This window comes from Gavialis gangeticus, unplaced genomic scaffold (genome assembly GCF_001723915.1).
Source record: "Gavialis gangeticus isolate Ggan-Ray unplaced genomic scaffold, GavGan_comp1, whole genome shotgun sequence".
In the NCBI taxonomy this organism is placed as follows: Eukaryota; Metazoa; Chordata; order Crocodylia; family Gavialidae; genus Gavialis; species Gavialis gangeticus.
In genome coordinates this window covers 55,919,328-55,939,434 of record NW_017729029.1, presented here as the reverse complement: position 1 = coordinate 55,939,434, position 20,107 = coordinate 55,919,328, and the positions used below count along the sequence as shown (strand labels likewise).

General features: G+C 48.4%; 1 protein-coding gene across 1 annotated transcript in view; it reads right to left on the bottom strand.

Moving 5' to 3' along the window:
- Nucleotides 1–20,107, bottom strand: part of CD99L2 (CD99 molecule like 2) — a 28,105-nt gene that overhangs the window by 7,820 nt on the left and 178 nt on the right. Inside the window, exons 2-10 of the mRNA XM_019521638.1 lie at nt 18,509–18,572; nt 18,370–18,399; nt 15,665–15,754; nt 15,239–15,322; nt 13,924–14,016; nt 12,426–12,467; nt 9,239–9,301; nt 4,171–4,203; nt 3,823–3,942 (exon numbers count right to left, since the gene is read on the bottom strand). Of these exons, the coding sequence (XP_019377183.1) occupies nt 3,823–3,942; nt 4,171–4,203; nt 9,239–9,301; nt 12,426–12,467; nt 13,924–14,016; nt 15,239–15,322; nt 15,665–15,754; nt 18,370–18,399; nt 18,509–18,572 (619 nt within the window). The remainder of the gene's footprint in view (nt 1–3,822; nt 3,943–4,170; nt 4,204–9,238; nt 9,302–12,425; nt 12,468–13,923; nt 14,017–15,238; nt 15,323–15,664; nt 15,755–18,369; nt 18,400–18,508; nt 18,573–20,107) is intronic.

The window sequence follows — 20,107 nt, the reverse complement described above, 5'->3', positions numbered from 1 at the left end:
GAGCTCTCCTGAGCGGTGGGAGATGAAGGTTTAAGTCAGGCTGACATCTGAGACAGGTGCTCTAATGACTGTAATGGGGACAGGGAAGGTGGCAGCGTGTGTTCAAAGACAGGGATCCCAGCTTGAGATAAGAAAGGAGAGAGCTAGGGACTGAGGACAGCTGAGGTCTTGAGCAGCAGCAGCCTGGTGTGAAGGGCCCTATTGGAGCCACCCTTCACCCCAACATTTCCCACTGGGCAGCTCAGCTGCCCACTCAGCCTGCCACCTCCTGCTCCCCGCTGGCTGCTCTGGATCCCATGCTTTAGCACTGGGCTCCCCCTACGAGCCTCAGCATCTGCTCCTGCCACCTTGCAGCCCCCCACCCCTAAGGCACCTACATGGCATTTAAATGTAGCTCTTAATCAGTTCCCAAGCAGCAGACAGCTGGGGGAGGGGGAAATGCGCCAACGAACACATCCATCAGGAGAGGCTGAGATCTCAGCAGTCCAGCACGGGTGACAGCACCAATACAAAACTGAAGGCGAGCCTCTTGCAGCTCCAGGTGGCCAAAAATGACCTAACTTGGCAGATGTGACAGGACTCTTACGCATGCACTGGCACTCAGTGAGGGCTGATAGTTGCCAAAGCAACTGTCACGCCGTGTCCCAGCATTTACAGCTCATGTACGCTACCCTGGCTCTGCTGCAGATCAGGAAAGCACCAGACCCCAAGGCTGCTCTAGATCTGAGCACCCCGGGGTTGGGGACGAGGTGTCCCAACATCATCACTGGGCTGAGGCTCTTTACAAAACCTGCAGAGGTTTGGGGAGTGGCAGAATGGGAGCTGTAAGTAATGGGCGATGGCCGTGAGGCTGTTTGCCTGGGCTGCTGCAGGAGGGCTCTCAGAAGAGCCCAGCACGATGTCTGAGGGGGGATAAAAATTAGTAATACCTTAAGCTGCTACACTGAAGCTCCCTAGTGCGAGGGTCGGCAACATACAGCCCATGGGCCAGATCCAGCCCACAGCGCTGCGGGGCTTTGCCTGCGCCCGTGCCAAGCTGAGCAGCGAGGAGCTGCCCTGCAGCCAAGGAGCTGGAGCTGTGCTGGCCCCCAGCGCCTCCTCCCCAATACAGTGTGGGCATAACTTCCAGCTGAAGGGAAGTGGTGGTAGCTGGCAAGGAGTAGGGCAAAGTGGCAGCTTTGGGGAGGGTCAGTGCAGGTGAAGGCTGTTGGGTGAAAAAGGGCCTTGTTTTGAATGGCTGAGATCTGCTGTGAGGCCAAGCGTTTAGTTCCCACTGCATTAGAGCAGCGGTGAGGCACCTAACTCCCCTAGGCTTCTCTGAACATCCCAGCTTCACTCTTTGAAACCTAATTCCTCCCTTAGGGAGGATGCTCAGTTCTTGTTCGTTACCAGACTCCCTGACGATATCTTCCCTACCAGCAGAATTTCCCCAAATCATAGTGATGCTCCTGGTTCCTAAGGCGCCGAGCAAACATGGAGGGATAAAGGATAGGGGGAAACTTGGTGGCAACCTTTCCTGACAACATGGAGAACGAGGAACATTGCAGTCAAAATGGGATCCAGAATGAAAATGGAGCCCCCCACGTCACCGCCGTGAAAGGAGAGGCAGGCATTAAAAATAGCCGAGCGTACTCCTTTGTGCTACCAGCCCGCGGCTGTTACATAACACAACAGCACCCCCGCCCCAAGACATGTGTTTTGCTGGGATAACACCAAATGCAATTTAGGTTTTTCAATAAAAAGCCACTTCTGTGGTGGCTGACAGCTCTCAGATTTCTGTCATGCATTGCAATGCATCTAAGGCCTGACATTATCCCAGCATGCCATGTCTGATGGCTTAAATTAATCCTCCTTTATAATTAACTTTAATTTCCTGCCGCCTTTCTGGGGCTTTGCTTCTCTCGGCTTTCCCTTCATCAAAGCCCTCACTGGTTTTTTTTTATTATTATTTATTTATTCTTTCCAAAATATCATTTAACTGGAGGGAATATACAAGGGTGTTTCACTCTATCGCATTCATTTGACTTTTCCTGCTGATCTAATTTACCAAACTCTCCCCTGTTTGATTCAGATACAACCGGGAAAATAGCAATGTTTCAGTGGAAGTTTCTGCCCCTGATAGTGAAGGAGACTCTTAAGGGATTTCGCTTGCCTAATTTTAAATGAGCTCTTTTTGCTGCTTATAACAGCTCCTTAGATGCCCCAGGGCAGTGGCTCTCACCCCACGTGCTCCAGCCTATCAGTGATTGATCCAAGGCCTGCCCTGGCCAGGCTGGGCTTCCTCCTAGTCCACCTCATCTAGCCCACTGAAGACAGCCCCTAGATACACCAAGCATCGCTTCAGAGCACTTTTCCACATCAGCAATTGCTACTGGGCTGTCCCATGGCTGGGACCAGAGCCGTTTCCTGCACAGCTCCTCCCATCTATACTGGAACAGCTTACTTTCAAATCTCATCTGAAAATTCAGCTGACACATACCCACACCTGTGGCTGTCCCGCTGGTATAACCCAGTGCTGAGTGGTGTATCTGCGTGGCAAAACTCTTAGGATAGGGGCCTACTGCTGCAGGGACTTTACTTAGGAGAAGCACTCTTGCATTCCTGATTTCTCTTGTGAAATCCTCTCCTCCCCCTGGGCGCACAGGCTTCCTGCTTTGCCCGTGTAGGGTTGCTCAGGAATACTGGGCATCTTTACAAATGAAATGAGGTGGACTTTCTAAGCAGATAATAAGGGAGAGCACACGGGGCTACCAAATGTGATGATGGGCTCACAAGACATATTGCAGTCACTTCCGCTGGCACTAGCTAGTGTTGCCAACTCCCAAGCCATGGCTGCTCTGATTTTGCTTTTTTTTTCTTTCTGAGCCTGGTCCTTTAAATCTCACACTTACAGCTGTGGCTCTAGAGAGGCCATTTTGGAGCATACAGCAGTTGCTTGCTTCCTGTATCTCCCTCTCTCCCAGCTGGTAAGTGCTCAACTACTGTTGTTTCCTTTTTCTTATTCCTTGTGAGATGGCTTGTTGCCACAGCGTGTTGGATGCTGTGGTTTGGAAGGACTGACTGAAATGCGGTGTTTGAGCTTCTGCGTGTCCTGTGAAAGCCAACATCCACCCCTGAGTAAGGACTGGTGTTGCAGGGGATGAGTGGAGGGTGTTCAGGCAAGGCAGGGGGTAGCTGTGCGAGCACCTCTGCTATGCACAAGGTAGGAGGGGCTGCTCAGGTGGGCTGATTCACTTACAAAGTGGTGAGTTTGAATTTTCTGGTGAAGGTAATAGTAAGTGCTAGAGAAAAATCCTTCAAGTCCTTCCTTAGTTACAGTGTGGGCCTAGGAAAACTGCCCTCCTGTAACTTCAAGTCTAGCACCTCTGCATGCCTATGCCTATATAAAACTGAATGCTTTCTCCACACGTCTTCAGATAGAAAAACAAGGGGGTGTTCAGGAGGGAGGGTGCTGGGTGTCTGCAAAGGGCTGAGTTCAAGACACCAGTACAGCCTCTGCTGTCATGCTTTCACCCTGCCCTTGCTGAGCTACAGCTCTGCCTCAGCGGGCCGACCCCTCGAGCTTCCACACAGTGGCTCTGCGAGAACATTAGCGCAGGCTTCGGCTCCGTTAACTGAGCTGAAGAACCCTGGTGGGGTTGGCCACCAGCACGTGTCTGAATGGGTGTCCCCAAAATGAGAAGAAACATGAGAAGCAACAGGGAGCAGGTCATTGTCTCCTGTGTGAACCTAGAGGTGGCTGAGAGAAGCACCTCACAGGTTTCTGCCGCTCCTCCCTCTCCCTGGAAGCCCCTGATAAAGCCAAGTCTTTGATCCACTTACGTTGTATGCTGAAGCAAAACTTCTTCTGCTGGTATGAAATGTAACTGGACACGGCGCCAATAAGGGCCATGGCGAGAGCACTGGCTATGCCCGCAATGGTCCCAGTCTCCGCGACAGTTCCTGTGAAAGCAGAGAGCACAAGAGCTGTGCTGCTTTGAGTACATATTAGGATCTGGTCTCTGCCCTCCCCCATGCCACCACAAAACCAGTGCCTGGTTCGTCCAGGACTGGCTGGGGCGGTGTATGGGGGCTTGAGGGCACCTGGGCTCTCCTGTGTCTGACTCAGAGGGGAACTGCTGATGGAGGCAGTCGGTATGAACAGAGCCAGGTTTGCACGAAGCCACTTACCTGTGTCATAGTCATTGCTGCCGCCGCCACCATCTGAAAGAACAACAAGCATGTTAGAGCAACTCTGACATCCCAGGAAATGTGGTCAGGCCATCAGAGCCAGTGGCTGTGCTGGCCACCAGGCCAGGGCCCCAGTTGTGCCCTTCAGTACCTGACACCGTTCCTGTTCACACCCAGTGCCCCAGTCCGCAGGCCATATACTGCTGTATTCCTCTACTAAGGTGGGAGGTAGCTGCCCAGGATGGGTGATGCCCCAAGCACCTGTCCATGGCAGTTGTCCCCAGAGTAGCAAGGGGGGCTGTGACCAGGCTCTCCTTCCCCGTGACACAGCTGTCACCTGCACCAGCCCAGGGTTGCTTCCCTGCTGCTCCACCCAAGGGAGCCCACAGAAGGCACATGTCTCACTCTGTGTCCAGGCAATGAAACAACAGGAAGGAAAGACAAAATGGGTCCAGGAAAAAACAGAGGAGGAGTTGGGGTGGGAGGTAGGAATTCAGCTGTAAAAAGAATAGCTGGAAGCAGCTGAGCTGAGCTGAGCTGAGGGGGGCCCAGATTGCAGCCCAATGCTTGCTTTGGCTTTATAGGGCAGCCCCAGGCCCGTGCTTCCCAGGGCAACGGGGGCAGCAGGAAAGCCAGAAGTGCTTGCTGGAAGGGGAGTCCCCAGGACCCTGTAAGCTCTACAGTCTGCTCCAGGCCTGCTCCTCAGCATGAGTTGGCTCCTTGCAGGCCTGCGATGGCAAAAGCTTCTCCTCCTGTTGCCCCCATGACCCTGCATGGAAGGCACAAAGGGTCTGTCTCTTGCTCTTCCACACCAGAGGTGTGAACCTCAAGGCATGCCTGCCTGCACATGCATCTGTGGCCAGCAGAGCAAGGGGCTGGCATGGCTGGCCCCACATCCAGCACAGAACGACTGGTGGGTTTCTGTCATGCGATTCATTCTTTCCTCTGCATCTGGGTGGGGGGCTCGTTTGCAGGGGAGCTGCTCTACAGCATGTGCTGTTGTGTGATGGCAGCCTTGCACACTGAGGTAACCCTGGTATTAATTAAACAGCTGCTGCCTCAGTAACAGTGTCAAGCTATAAATGGAATTGATTATAAATTTAGCACCATGCCATAAAAGGCTGGTTTTACGGTTGCTTGTGGTTTCATTTACACACTCCTGCACTCGACTTCATCTGCGCCACTCTTCTCCAAGAGGGAGCTGAGGGATTCTGCTAAAGGCTGCCTGGTGCCAAGCTCTGGGTCACTGATTAGTGAGCAACACAGCACAAGGTGTACCTGTAACTTGCCCGCTGCTTTGCAATGCAGGCAGGGCAAGGGGCATGCAGGAACTGGCTGCCCTCTACTCCACCCCCTACCAACTTACATCAGCACCCTGATCAGCCTGCAGTTCCCCCACTTCCGGTGCCTCCATTATCTGATGTTACAAGAACAAAGGTACTGTGCAAAGTGGCTTGTGTGTGTGTGACCGAGAGAAGAGGCACCCAAATATAAACCCACCTCACTCACTGGAGCAAGGCCTGACCTTACCCTGGGGCCATAAGTTACAGCCCAACAAAAATATCTGGCAGGAGTCTTGAAGGGCTAAGTAGCTTTCCCTGTACGTACTGTCATGTATTTCTATTGTACACCTCATCAGGCTTCAGGCTGGAATACCCCAGCTCAGGACAGAGGTGAGCAGGAGGATGCATGGTGCTTCCCCACCATGGCACAGGGGAAGCACCCACCACTGAAACTTGATCTAAGTGCCCACAGGTTGCCCTGTTCTAAGAGAAAATGAGGACCGTGAAGGACAGAGATGCCTTAACCAGCCCTAACCAAACTCCACCTGGGTTAAGTTGCCCTGTGGTGGGCAGTGCAAGCAGAACGAGCAGACACATGCATTCACTTGTGTCAACTGGCTCCACGAGAGAAGATAGACTGGACATAAGGAAAAGCTTCTTTACAATCTGAGTCTTCAGAGTCTGGAATAGACACCCCCCAGAAGTGGTGCAAGCACCTACTCTGGATACCATTAAGAAAAGCTTGGATGCTTATCTTGCTGGGATGATCTGACCCCAGCTGACCTCCTGCCCCTTGGGCGGGGGGCTGGACCTCGCAAGGTCCCTTCCAGCCCTAATGGCTATGAAATCTATGAAATCCTTTGTCCACAATTGAAGGGAGAATTCCTGTTTGTTTTAATGGAGGATCCTAGCTGCAGCATCCCCCTTTTTCTTTATTGCACTGACCATGAAATGGCTGCCGTTTGCGATGATAGATGTTGCCTGTGGCACTTTGATCTTTAGCTCAGCGCTAGATCTGGCCTGACAAACCTGGCTTGCCATAAGACAGGATCAGCTCCCACAGTCCTAATGTTAAGGGTTTGGTTTTTTTCCCCTTCCTTCCTCTTTCCATCTAGTGTTAAGATGTAAGGTGTGATGGAAGTTTTTCAGGGGAGCCATCTTAAGTGGACCATTCATTGTCTTGCAGAAGAATTCCCTGTACCATATTTCTGTGGGACATATATGTGAAGATAATTGAAATGTTATATATAGTCACACTACATACTTGTGCTTCTGAAAGAAAGTGATGGGCTAAACGCTGTAAAGCCAAGGCATTTTTGCTTAGCATAAAAGTCTATTTTAAAATGAGAGAGAGAGAGAGGGTTGGGAGGGAAAAACAGCTCCTCCTGCAAGCTTCGCTTCTGAAGTCACTTAAATTTTGTATTTATGGCAGCAGGTCAGCATCATGTTAATCTCCAATGTGCTCTGTCTCCTCCACAGTGATTAATTAAATGTTGATTGGGAGAGTGGGGTTCATCTTTTTAATTTGACTCTGTTAATATTTAATGTTGTGGGTCTTCAAGGAGCATACAGTCTTAGTACTGTGGGTTGCAGCTTCTATCTTAATTTCCAGTAGCTGGTGGTCAGTGCTGAAAGGAAGTCTTTGGACCCTCTTATAAGGAGTAAAAGGTGTATTTGTCACTAATCAGAGGAATGAGGCAACTCCCACCGGGTCAGTGGGGCTCCTTGAATTGGTGGTAATGGAAGGCAGTGCTTCACTGCCTGTCGGCGAAGCCAGTAAGAATCCTTCTTCACTAATGACACAAGGCCTTTCAAGAGTTGATACAATTGCTGCTGTCTGAAAAGTGACTCTAAGGCTACAGGCAGTCCTCGACTTACAGTGTTTCAAGTTACATTTTGCGCTTACAATGTCTATAAATTGACACCCCATTTCAACTTTACAGCGCCAGTTTGGATTTACAACACTTGATCCGTTGCAATCCTATGCAGTGAACAAGTTCGCTGCATTGCCCATGTCCCTGGAGAACATTTGTCCAAACTTCCTTGGACACTTTCTTTAAGAAAGCAGACAAGACTCCAGAAAAACCTGCGGCCAAGGCTCCTGAGAAGACTCCAGCCAAGAACCCTTCAGAAAGTCCAACCAAGAGCCTTTCAAAGAAGTTCAGCAAAGTCACCTCAAAGAAGTCCTTCCAAGTCAATATGATTGCTATTTATGATATAAATGCATTAATGTAGCTATATTACTCATCTATAATTGATTGAGTACGAAATTCTGGGATATTTTTAATGAAAATAGTGTTTGGGCCTTGGTTCGGGAACCAATCCCCCATTTATAAAATTTATTTCTTATGGGAAAATTGGTTCTGAGTTGCAATATTTCAACTTAATATGCAGTTTTCAGGAACCAATTGTGTCATAAGTCCAAGGACTGCCTGTCGATAGAATCCATGAAGATTACAGAAACGAATGGGGGGGGAGGTGCACGTGTGTGTGTAATTCTTAGATGATAAACTTTTTCTGGCAAAAAAGAATGAATGAATGACCCTCCTTTCTATCACTAAAGTTTAGGAACCCACCATGACAAAACATACAAGTTTGCTCTTTGCCCTTCTTTTCCATGTTGTGGATGTGGAAGCAGCTACAAGTTCACAGGAAAAGTGTTAATGAGTTTTGGACAAGCTCTGGCTGCCCTTGCATCTGTATGTAACCACTTGCAAAGGTTACTGCTCCTTGCATTGCTGGCCCTGAGAGTGCAGAATGGGTCCAGGAAGGCTGCAGACTAGCTTCTTTTATGGCAGCGCAGGGATGGACTTGATGTGCATCCTTGCTGGAGCTAGGGCAGGTGGTCATGGTGCTTCTTCCCCTTACCACATTTCTTGTCATCACAGTTTGCTCCATCTGGAGGAAGAGACTCATCCTGGGAAGTCTCACTACGCTGGCCAGGCTTCCAGCTTCAGAGGCATCCCATCTCCCCTTTCTCAACTCTTCCATTAACCTTGCAGGCAACTCTGCTTTACCAGCCCTATTTCCAGATGGACCTTAGGGTGGTGCTGGTGCAATCCCAATTTCTGCTTCAACAATCTCCTAGCTCAAGTTCCAGGGCTCAGTCACTTTTGCCCTTCCCTGTGATGAGAGGGTGTGTGTTCCCCGTTTGGAGGGGATTCTTCTCAACCCTGGTTTTCCTTGCCGTTCGCTTTTCTACATTTCCAAGGGGAATACAGAGCTAGTGAGAAGGTGGAGGGAAAGGCAGTCAGACACCTTTGCCCACATGTCCCAGAGGTGTTGGCTGTGCTCAGAGGTTGTCCAAAATAGACCCACTGTTGAAGGCAGACACAACTCTAGCCCTTCTCCTCCAGGCAACATGGTGCCTATAGCCTGGTGATTATGATGGACTACAGTGGCAGATCCTTATTAATGTCTGATGTACTGGGCCCCTAAGCACAATGGTAATATACAGGCCACTCTTTCCTTTTAAATATTGAACATGATGTTAATGAAATAACAAAAATAAAATCAATCCTCTCAGTGGTCTGCATCCTGCTTTCCCAGATTTAGGACTGGCTTCAGCTTTTGTTCCCGTCCCAAACAGAAGGTGACAGTGCTCTTCTACAGAGTGGGGACCCTTATCTACAATTAATAATGGAGATGGCAGGAATCTGCCCCCCACCCCCATTCCTTCCCCTCTCGCAGTTCCATCAGCATCTCGCGCACCACAGAGAATGAGGTGGCTCGTGGAATAAACCTGCACTGCTGCCACATTTGGAGAGTGGTATGTAAGGACCTACCTTTCTTCTTGTCAGGGTGGTAGCCGTCGTCCAAAATACCACTCAGGTCAGCATCTGAAATGGCTGGAAACACATGACACATACAAAATTCCTGAAACTTAGGCACCAAATGCTTTGCACTTAGAATCATAGAAAAGTAGCGATGGAAGAGACCTCGGATCAATGCAGGATCATCCCCCTCTAAACCACCCGTCAATTGTTTGTCTTTTTATTGGATCATTCAGCACACATCATACCAACCCTGGGCAACGGGAAGCTTTCTGTTGTCCTACCTGAGAGGACTGCAGGTGACAGTGGGGTTCAGAGCAGGGGCTGCTTAGACGCTGAGCTTTATCAAGGTGTCTGTGTCTTGCTGGAATGTCACCCTTTGTCAGACCCTTAGTGGTGCCATGAGAATAAACATATCCTGCTTAGGGCAATGCTAGATTAAGAAGAGACCAGTTGAGGTGTGCAGGGAAGTACCAGCCCACACACATTCACTACCTGCCACATGAGCTGCAAATCTAGACATGGCAGTCTTAAATGCAGTCTATCTTCTGAATTAACTGCAGTTCAGAAGTTCACAGTTCAAGGGGAGCCCCCCTCTGCATGGGGCTCTTGTTGCGTCTAAGTGCTCCAACGTACTGCTCAGTGTCACAGGTGCGTTTTGGTCTCTGCTACTTCCTGGCAGTACTGAATCACTTGTTTGAATCTGGGAGTTCCTCACGCTCCTACAGGCTGACTTTCTTATTGAAATGGCAGCTGTGACAGTGTTTGTGCTGCTGAGCCTGCACCCTGGGATGCTGGCAAGGCATGCAAGAGCTGGCCAATCATCAGAACAGAGCACTTGGTCATTTTGCTTTCAGCTGCCCTTTGCCTTCTCTTGGTTTTACCCAGCTCATGGGCTCAGCATCTCATTTAAGCTTGCCCACTGATCTCAGTGGGCTCTGAAGCTTTGGGCTCCAGCAGTCTGTGAGTGCTGCAAGTGCCCAGCTCCTATGACAAGTCAAGCCCAGGGCTCCTGAGGTCTGTTATGGGTCAGTTCTTCACTGCACTCAAGTCAGCTGGTGTCAAATGGGCTCTAGATACACTTCTGATGACAGAAGCTCTCAGCTGCAGAATGGAAAAGCCTCTTGCTGTGCAACTTGCTTTGAGGCATCCAGGAACAGGATAACTGCTGCAGAAGGGCTGAAAGACTTGGGTGTGGGCACACAAACAAGTTACCATGAGGTAAGGTAGGGTGTGATGTATGAATTGTCATGTCTTGCACAGTAACTGCCAATGTGCATGCTCCCACCCCGCAGAAACTGCAAGGTAGCTTACTGCTTAGTAGACGCAGGGTTAGCTGCCCTGCATTTACCTCGGTGCAGAAGCGTGCACAAGAAAAAGCTGACATGCTGTAAGTTCACACCCTTGTTGCATGTTGTTCTGCACCCACACTGTGAAGCTTGTATCCACTGAAAAGGCCTCCTCATCCAAATGTGATGTTGCCATGCTAACAACCAGTGTGGCTTCTGTCCTTTTGGTAACTGGTCTGGGACCATTCAAAGCCAAAAGCAGTAGTCTGAACTGAAGGGCCAGGTGTTCTAGCTGGAGCTGTGAAAGACTCTCTGTGGATGAAGCAGAGGGAGCTGTAGTAACATAACATATGCTAATTAATGGGTTAAAAATGCACCCAGGGCCTATAAAAGCACAAGCTAGTTATCATGTGTGTCTTTTTATTTATTAAGCAGGAGCCATTTTGGCTCTGAACAGAAGTTGACGCAGCCTGTTGAGGAAGTGCTCTAACTGCGCCATGAGTTAGGGCGCCATTGATCCCCAACAGGCCTTTGCCTCTTGGGTGGTGGGCTTGGAGCTTGCCTGCACTGGCCCAGGCCAGCAGGTGCGGGTGCTCAAGCAGCCTCCCAGGAAGCTGTCAAACCACCCCTTTCCCTAACCCTGCCAGCTAGCAACTGTCAGCAGCAGCTGGAGAGCAAGAGTGGGGATGGAGCATGCCCTGCTGTGTGACTCCCCCAGCCAACTAAGGATCTTGGGGGTGGCGGGGGGTCTGCTGGGATCTTAGGGAGAGCCTGCTGAGGTCTTGGGGAAATCTGGGCCAGGCTGATGAGGAGGGGGTGGCGCTCCCTTCCTCCTGCCCCAGTGCAACAGAGCCCCCCACACCTTACAGGTCCAGTCCAGCTCTCCCCAAGACCCCAGCAGGGGCAGCTGGGGGGCAGCACATGGCAGGAGGGTGAAGGAGGCTACCTGCCCTGCCCACAGAGGCAGGAGACAGAAGTTTTCTGTCTCCTCTCTGTGACAGCCCCACAAAGCTGCATGGGATACAGTGGAGTCACCTTAAATTAACCCTTGCAGGTAACCTGTACACAGGTTCCCTAAGGCGCTTTGCCTGAGAGTGCCCCTGTCTGATACTACATCAGACAAGGGTTAAATTTTTGCACAATTGGCCATTTTAAAAGCACTCTGCAGCTGTGAACGTCTGTTGTGTTCTGGCTACAGAGCGCTTTTGGGGGGCCTCATCACATGAAAAATTTAATTTCTGTCTACACCCTTTGCCCACTGCTCTTACCAAGCAGCTGGTGACATAATAGTACAAATTTATGTGAAACTGGATGGTCTGGATTACAACTAAAAAGGCTTCCATTTACAAGGGGCAAACAGCCAGAGGAACCTGGAAGACAACCAGCCCACTAGAGGGGGAATAATATATGTAACTTGTTTGGCTATTGTGCTCTTCATGATGTTGGCTGCTGCGGGTTAGAGCAACCCCCAGGCTCTCCTAACCAGCGTGATCCTACCGCTATCCAGGGCTCTCTATCAATCTCACACCTTTTCACTGCACAGAGCACACACTGACACAAGCAAGATCTGCCCGCAAAGTCTGCATTTTTTTCTCTTATTGTAAGCTTGTGTGCTGAAGCTACTCCAAGAAGGAACTGAGTATTAATGATTTTCAGGAAATTTTCACAACTAGCACAAACAATGGAGACCGAAGATACTGAGAAAACATTAAATCCATGCAGAATTGAAATGGAGAGCTAAGAGTCCTGAATTAATAGCAGAATTAGTGGAGAAGTCCAACACCTTGGAATCCCAAGGTGGCATGCAGGCAGACAACAGGAGTATTTGACGCTTAGTAAAGTGGGTGGCAGAAAGCTGAGATTTGTAAAAGGAAAGAGCAGCAGCTGGGAGCCAGTAAGAGACTCCTTACCCGATTTTCCACCTCGTGAAGGGCTACCTTTACCTTTCGAGCCTGGAATAGGATTCTTTATTCATTAATTCATCATAGAAAACAGCATTTTACTGATTTTTAGATTTTGCAACTGGATTAAAAAAACAAGCAACATAAACTGAATGGAGGTCATAATGGGAGGCCGAGCAACGCTGACTAAGCTTGCGCAGGGATTGCCTGGTGATTATTAAGAGACATTAATGCCTTCACTCTTAGGACTAAGTCCAACTTTTACCTTTTAGCCAGCTAACGCCACCCTGCTTGAATCCCTAGAACACTGTTAATACAAAGGACACATCCTCCTCCTCGCTGCTTTTTGTGACTTCATTTTAAGGCTAAGATGACAGCCTGTTACAAAATGATTGGATTTTCCAGCACTTGAGCAGGGTGCCTATATGTTGTCTGGCACCTAAAGGGTGGGATAAGATCTGGCGATTGGTGTCCTACAGGACTCTGATGTTTTAAACCAGCCTTGAAAGCAAAGTCCCTACAAGTCACCTAGCTAGTAACATCCAATATAATACCTGACTATTAATTACATATGTTGTCAAGTAGCATATACTGCAGTCTTGGCAGCAATAAAAAAGCTGTGCTCAGTCTGTTTTCTAGCTCGGTGCTCCAGGGAACAATAACTATAGATAAATAGCCTGTTTACTGGAATATTTTTGGGGAGTGGAAAAATGCCTCAGCTCAGTTAGATTCAGCTCTTGTACTGGGAATTAGGATCATCCTGTGTCTTTGCAATGACCAAAAATGCCAATAGCAAGTGCTGGTTTCTGAGTGTAAGGTGTACCAATACAGGGGGAACTGATCAAAGCCACCACCACTCAGTGGGTCAAAATGACAAGAATACATGACCCTAAGGGTCAAATAACTAAGTGTATAAAGCAGCTGGCAAGGACCTGGACACAGGTCCTTTAATACAACCATATTTCTCTCAAATCAGTCTCGTGCTAACAGGTTTTACCCCTCCCTCATTCCTTTTATATTGGCCTGATCCTCCCACCAGTATCAATGAAGTGATCTTATTCCACCCTCAGGTGCATGTGCAGTTCCAAAGGGAGTTGGGGTAGGTGGTTTGTATGCTGTACTCGATGGCAACATTTGGCCAGTGGGGCTTCAGGGAAATGGAAACAATCTCCAGGAGAGATCTGGGAAGGAGCCTTAAAATAGTCAGTCATTCTCCAGCTTTTGCACAGGTCTCTCTGGTTCCTTCTGTCCTGGGCATTCTGCAGCATTTCACTGCCGCATGCTGCATTCAGCAATGAGGGCTGACTATCAGGTCTTGGAGGGTTGGGGAGGGGAGGGGGGATCATCAGCTGTTATAAATTTGTGCTGTAATCAGCTGAAATGGAGGCTGTCTCAGGGGGCTACTGCATTCTTCTCATTGCATGTTGCACTCCCTCAAGTCATAGGTAAAAAAGCAGCAGGATTTACACTGGGATCTAGGGCAGAGGAAGAAAGTGAATCAACATACCTTCGCCAGGCTTCCCACTTCCTTTTCCATCTCCTTTTCCATCATTCCCATCATCAAGGGCATCAGACAGGTCGAAATCCATAGGATCCTTTGCTATAAAATAACATGCTCTGGTTAGCATCTTGGACCAGCAGCTCTAGCCTACTTCATTCAACACTTGCCAATCTAATCCTTTAATTCTGGCCAGGTTGTTTAATCAGGAAAAGGCTCAGTCCTGCCAGAGTGGCAGTGCGAGAGATGCAGTAATTGATACATATCGTATGTTTTCCAGTTTATGTACACAGTATCATGGGAGATATTTGCAATTCATTTGGTGTTGTGCTCTCGTGCTGCTGTTATGATAAATGTCATGTACTTCTTGCAGAAATTGTCTTGCATAGTGGATCAAACGCCAAGAAATTATATAAATCAAGTGGCATAGAAAAGGTCAGGGTGAAACAGACAATTCTAAGTGTTCTCTGAGTAGAAATAATAGGAGGGAAAACCTTAAAGGAAAAGGAAGGATTTTTTTTTTTCAGAGATGTTTGGTTTGTGACTGGAATAATTGGTAACAGGGAAAAATGCAAGTTATGACACAGCTCTGCATCCTGAGAAGTTAGTTAATGAGAGAACAGTTCTCTGCCACCTTTGCTGTGTGGTTATTGTAAAAAATGTGGCCAAGCCAGATCCAGGTCAACTGACTCTTTGCTAGTACTCAAACTCCTGTTTCAGAAGCATATCTGGACTTCAGATTGTATTGGAGAGATGCAGAAATACTGAACCAAAACTCACTCCACAATATCTGGCAAAATGCTCAGCTGAGAAATGGTTATAGGTGTCAGCACCAGTTACCAGTGTCAGAAGGGACTGCTATCATTAGGTTTCAGCATCAGTGTCCTTCTTAAATGCCTGGGAGTCACTCACTCAGGGCCAGATTTGCTGCTACAGTAACTAGCTGCAACTCCACTGAAAGCAAAGGAATAGCACCAGTTGGTTCCTCCTACTGGAAGTAGTAGCACTGTTTTGTTTCACATTTGGACTGTTTCTAATTCTCCTAGTTCCAAGAGAAAACCAGTCTCAGTATACTTTTAAGATGTCAAAATTTAAAACTCGTCAAATGCTGGTGGGGAAATAAGGAAAGTACAAGCTTGATGTGCCTGGGGCAAATGGGGGATGGGTGATGCCCCTGTTTCCCAACACAGAAACCAAAAGAGGTGGACTCGGCAGGGTGCGGTTTCTATTACTTCTCCTCCGGATTGCACCCTGCAACCTTCTGCTTCTCAAAGACCTGGATCATTAAGTCCTGTGTGCTGCTTAGAAACAAATATATATATACCTGGAGGCTTTTTGGGTGGGGCCTTTGTGGTTTTCGGCTGCTTGGTGGTGGTGGTGCGGATGGCATCCCATAAACTGATGTCTTCTGAAGGAACAAGAGAACAAAGCTGAGGCTGCAAAACTGGGCCCAAGGTGATGAGATCTCCCAGGCCAGGAGCACTGGTACAAGGGAGGGGTTTGTGTTGCCAAATTTGGATTCTTATCTGAATGCTCCCAAACCTTCAGGGCTCTCTGCCTTTGGCTCACACGAAGGTAACAACCTCTATATGTTCTGTGGCACCTACATATGTGCCCTCAAATACACAGTGCTGCTCTGGGTGAGCTGCATGTGTGAGCCCTCACAAGCCTCTTCCTCCAGTCACCCTCCACAATCCCACCTTTTGGCCATGGGAGGGTGCACATGCATTCCTCCACAGCGCAGCATTACCTGACTTCTTTGGGGGCTTAGCAGTGGTCTTTGCTGGCTTGGTTGTTGTCTCTGGGAGGGTATCAAAGAAATCTGCCAGGTCAAGGTCACCTAAAGAAAAACGTTGTATGAGAAGCAGATTTCTGCTAGGGCCTCTCTCCTGCTTGATAGCCCTATGCTGCCCCACCCAGCTGGTGTGCACTGTTCATCGTCTCACAAACCTTTGTATGAAGACAGGCAGGCACTGTGCTGACTATTATTTGCAGAACATCATCAATAGCCTGGAGTCCACATGTGGCCTGCTCCTCTTGCCAGCCTCCCGTGAGCTCTGTGACCTTACTGCCATTCCTTAAAGGCACTATTAGAATATTTAGCTCAGCGCTTACTGGGAAACACGAGCTCACTGCTGCCTTTGTCATGGCTTACAGAGACCCTGTTGTAGGCAGAGGCCACTCTGACCTTATCAGTAATATGCTGTCTCTCACAATTGGTCAGTTGAAAAGACTGTCCAGATACCGCAGAGATCTGCTTGCTGGAACATAATCCCATTACAAAGCTCTCAGATCACACCCCATTTTCCACCTTTACCTCTTAGATCTGGACCCATTTTTCCTTTCCTTTCAGTAATGTCCATTCAAATGGTCATGCAGTGCTCTGAGAAGTGTTGGGGAAAAAATGCTTGCAGTTGTCAAGGCAATACTGTGCATGTAAGACTTGAATAACCTAACTGTGTTCATCCTCAGGAAAAAGGTTTCTGTTAAAACAGAGCCATTTTGCTCATTGGAACCAGAAATACATGTATGTATAAAATGCACACATACCCCCACGTTTTTTGGTCCTATGATCATATACACATGAACACACACATGCACACTTTTTTTTTTTTTGGCGCTATGATTAGAGTTGTCCTTGACACCTAGGGTTCAGCAGGCTCCCGTGTGTCTGGTTGGAGCAACTCAAATCTTCCGCAGCGGAGCAGAGAACGTGCCAGCAAGCAGAAGCGCTGCTGTGATGGAGGGCCATTCAAGGACCTGCACAAACTGGCTGTCCGTGTCCGTCTAGCACAATTACTCTCTTCCTTGGAAAACTTGCTGACTCTGGAAGAGGGAATGTAGTGCGTGTGTCTGGATTCTGCACATGATACCATCTGTCTGCTGTAAATGCTGGAACATGGATCTGAATCACAGGCAGAGATCAACGTAAGCTTGCTCTGTAAGTTTTTGGGAGGTGCCCATCACTGCAGCATCAGTGCCAAGTTCTGTGGGAATCTCTCTCCCCACTCCTGTCTCCCAGTCATTCTCCTCTTTAGTTTCCCTATTCTTTTTTGATTCTGTCCATCTGCTCTTCAGTATTAAAATGTCACAACCCCATTTCCTCTCTGTGCAGATGAAAAAGGGGGCCTGTTGCTGGTTTGCTCAGCCACGTGGGGTGAGAGCTGACCGGCTGACTGCTGGATTTTTATTCTCATTTTATTTTGACATGAGAGTAGTAGATTGGGACATTGAGGCCGGGAGCAAGGAGCTCTGCAGTGCCACTCCTGGGCTGGCCATGACCATGACACAGTTCAGAGCAGTTGCAGCAGGGCTTTAGCTACAGAAAGCTGTGTCCCTCCCCAGGACTGCACCACTCCTGGCCATCCCCTCTGCAATGGCGGACACGCAAAGACTAGCACAGGAGCCAGCTCCGCTGGTGTCTGCACATCACAGGGAATCCCTTGGGCTGCAGGAGCATGCGGTGGCCAGTTACTTACTCATTCACAACAGAGCAAAGGCACTGACCCATTAGAGCCAGTCAATGACTGACAGGTCTGCTGTCCTCCATTGTGAATGGTCTATACTGGCCCATGTAGACAGGCTCTGAGGAGGAAACCTGCACACTGCAGAGGTGTCTGTATCATTATTCCGCCACCATCAGTAAATGAGAGGACTGAGGCCCCACGATTAATTGCTTAATTAAGGTCACCCACAAGACAAGTGAAACCTAAGAAGAGAACCAGGAGTCTCACAGCTCCACATCTAGTGCCTGATGAAGGGGGCCATTCCAGGGTCTTTGTCCCCTTTCTCCTTCTCCTACCCCACTCTCTTCCTTGCAAACTCAGCTCCAGTCCAGCGCTGCAATGCTGGATCCCAGCCATGAAGCTAGTTAGACAGCAGAAACAGAACCTACCCCATGCATCCACATTCCTGATGTCTCTGAACCCAGTACACTGATGAGACTCTCCTCCATGCAAGAGAGAAGAAATTGTCATGGAGAAGACAAATGGAGGCACCAAGCAGTCCAGTGAGCTGCCCAAAGCCACGCAGGAACTTGTGGTGGAGCTGGGACCTACTCTTCCCATCTGTGTTACCACAGATGATTGCATTAAAGACAGGAAGCACTTTGGGGCAGGGATTGTTTCATGATTTTGCTTGTGTGGTACCTAGCACAATGGGCCTTTGCCCTGGACTGCAATGGCTATGTGTCACTGCATGGCTAATGACGGCATCCCACTGGCAGAGACTGGGGCTGACTCCCCTCCATGCCCTGTCATTCTAGTTCCATTGCTCATGTAACTGAATCTGTTTTCAAGGAAGAAAATCCCTGTGAATGCCATTGTTCCTGTCCCATCTGCAAGGCCTGGAGTATATGTGCAGCAGGGAAACAGCATGCTACACACCATAGCGTACGTGATGCAGAGAAACAGCTCATTACTTCATTTCAATGCAAACTGGAAAAGGACAGCTCACCTGATGGCTTCCTGGGTGGCTTTGGAGTTGCTGTGATGCAAAAAAAGAAGATAAATGTTAGTTACTGGTGTCACCTGGAAACCCCGCATCTGGGAACAAACTACAAGTGCTTATTTGTCACAGGGTGCATAAAACTCACCCGGGGCACATAGAATCAGAGGGTGTCCAATGATATGCAATGCCTTTTCACCATTCGCTGAGCTCTGGCATAAAGTGGAAATCCTTGCATTTGCATTAATTCATTTTATATTCTGCATTTGCAGACCTCAAAAACCACAAAGCCTCAGGCTGAACAAGGAATCCCACCGAAATGAATCAGGCTAGTTAAAGATCTGAGTGAACCTGAGTAGGACAGAGTGTGAAGCTTTGCTCACACTAGTGATGAGCCTGTGCAAAGACCCCAATTCTGTCTCTCTGGGGCACAGAGGGATGAATTTAACCCAAAGCAAAACTACCTTGACCTGCCACACAGGTTCGGGAACCAGCTGCTAGCAACACAGGGCAAGTATCATGTATAAAATAACACACCTGAGGACAATGAGGTGCAATTTAGATTTCTTTACTGTTACCTGTTCACGTCTTCTAAATCTGTAACTCAAGATTTACAGTACCCCCTGCCACATAGTGCAGGAGAGGCCTTTATTTTAAAGGAAGAAAAATTATTTCACATTGATTTCTGATCCGAGAGAGAGATTTTTAGAAACAGGGTAATGCTGCAATGCCTGATATGGTCAATAGTGTAATAAAAAAACCCCAAACTCAGTTCTTGTTTTACAGTGTAATCTGCTGACTTGGTAATGGGCTATATTACCATGAGTATGAATAAAATATGAACAGGAGTTGTGGCTGCCCTGTTCCTATTAATTTCTGTCTGTGTCTCTGAATACTGGAACATATTTGACTGGTGATAACTTTAGTAGTTTGCCATCATTTTAAATTGGCTGATCTCTGTGACCTTATGGCACTTTTTTCCTGTTTCAAATTGGAGGATGCAGTTCAAAGAAGAACTTTACTTTGATTTCCACAGGGGTATGGAGAGGAGTTGGTATAAGGTATGTGATGCCCCACAACCCACCTCCTCCCCCTCTCCACACCTGGGACCAGAGCAGTCAGAGGTTCTACATTTAGCCCATACTCTGGAGCAGTGTCCTAATGATGCCTGTGCGTAGTCAGTTCAGCCCTACAGATCTGAGAGGGATCTTGCAAGGGAGAGGTCTGGAGTTGCTAGCTTTGATCCTGAATCTGTGCCTCTTAGACCAGTTCCTGTAGAGTCTAAATGCCTCATTATTCACCCACATTCTCACGCTGCTTCTGGCCCCAGCAAATCCCAGGACCCCAGGTCTTAAAAGAATATGCCTTTCATATAGGAATTCCAAAATGAGACGCATCTGATCCAGAAGACTGGTTCAGTGGTTTTGCTGTAAAGCAAAGGGTTTCAAAACTCTGCCAGTCAGTGGTTCCACTTGTGTAGCTTCATTTTATGCAGTGTAACGTGGAAATAAGGAGTGTCCAGCTGCTCATTCCCAAGTGGTTTGTAGCTTGGGTAGTTGTTTAGGGTCCACTGCTATGAAGTATCTGTACATGCATGTGAGGGGAAGCAAGACAGTAATTGGTATGCTTGATTTGTAGTTGTCTACTTTAATCTTGTTGCGCTGGTGGCGGATGGCTTTGTACAGATGCTTCTTGACTTGGCTTGCTTACTGCTGATCTGGGAAGATTGATTAGAAAGGGGGAGAAG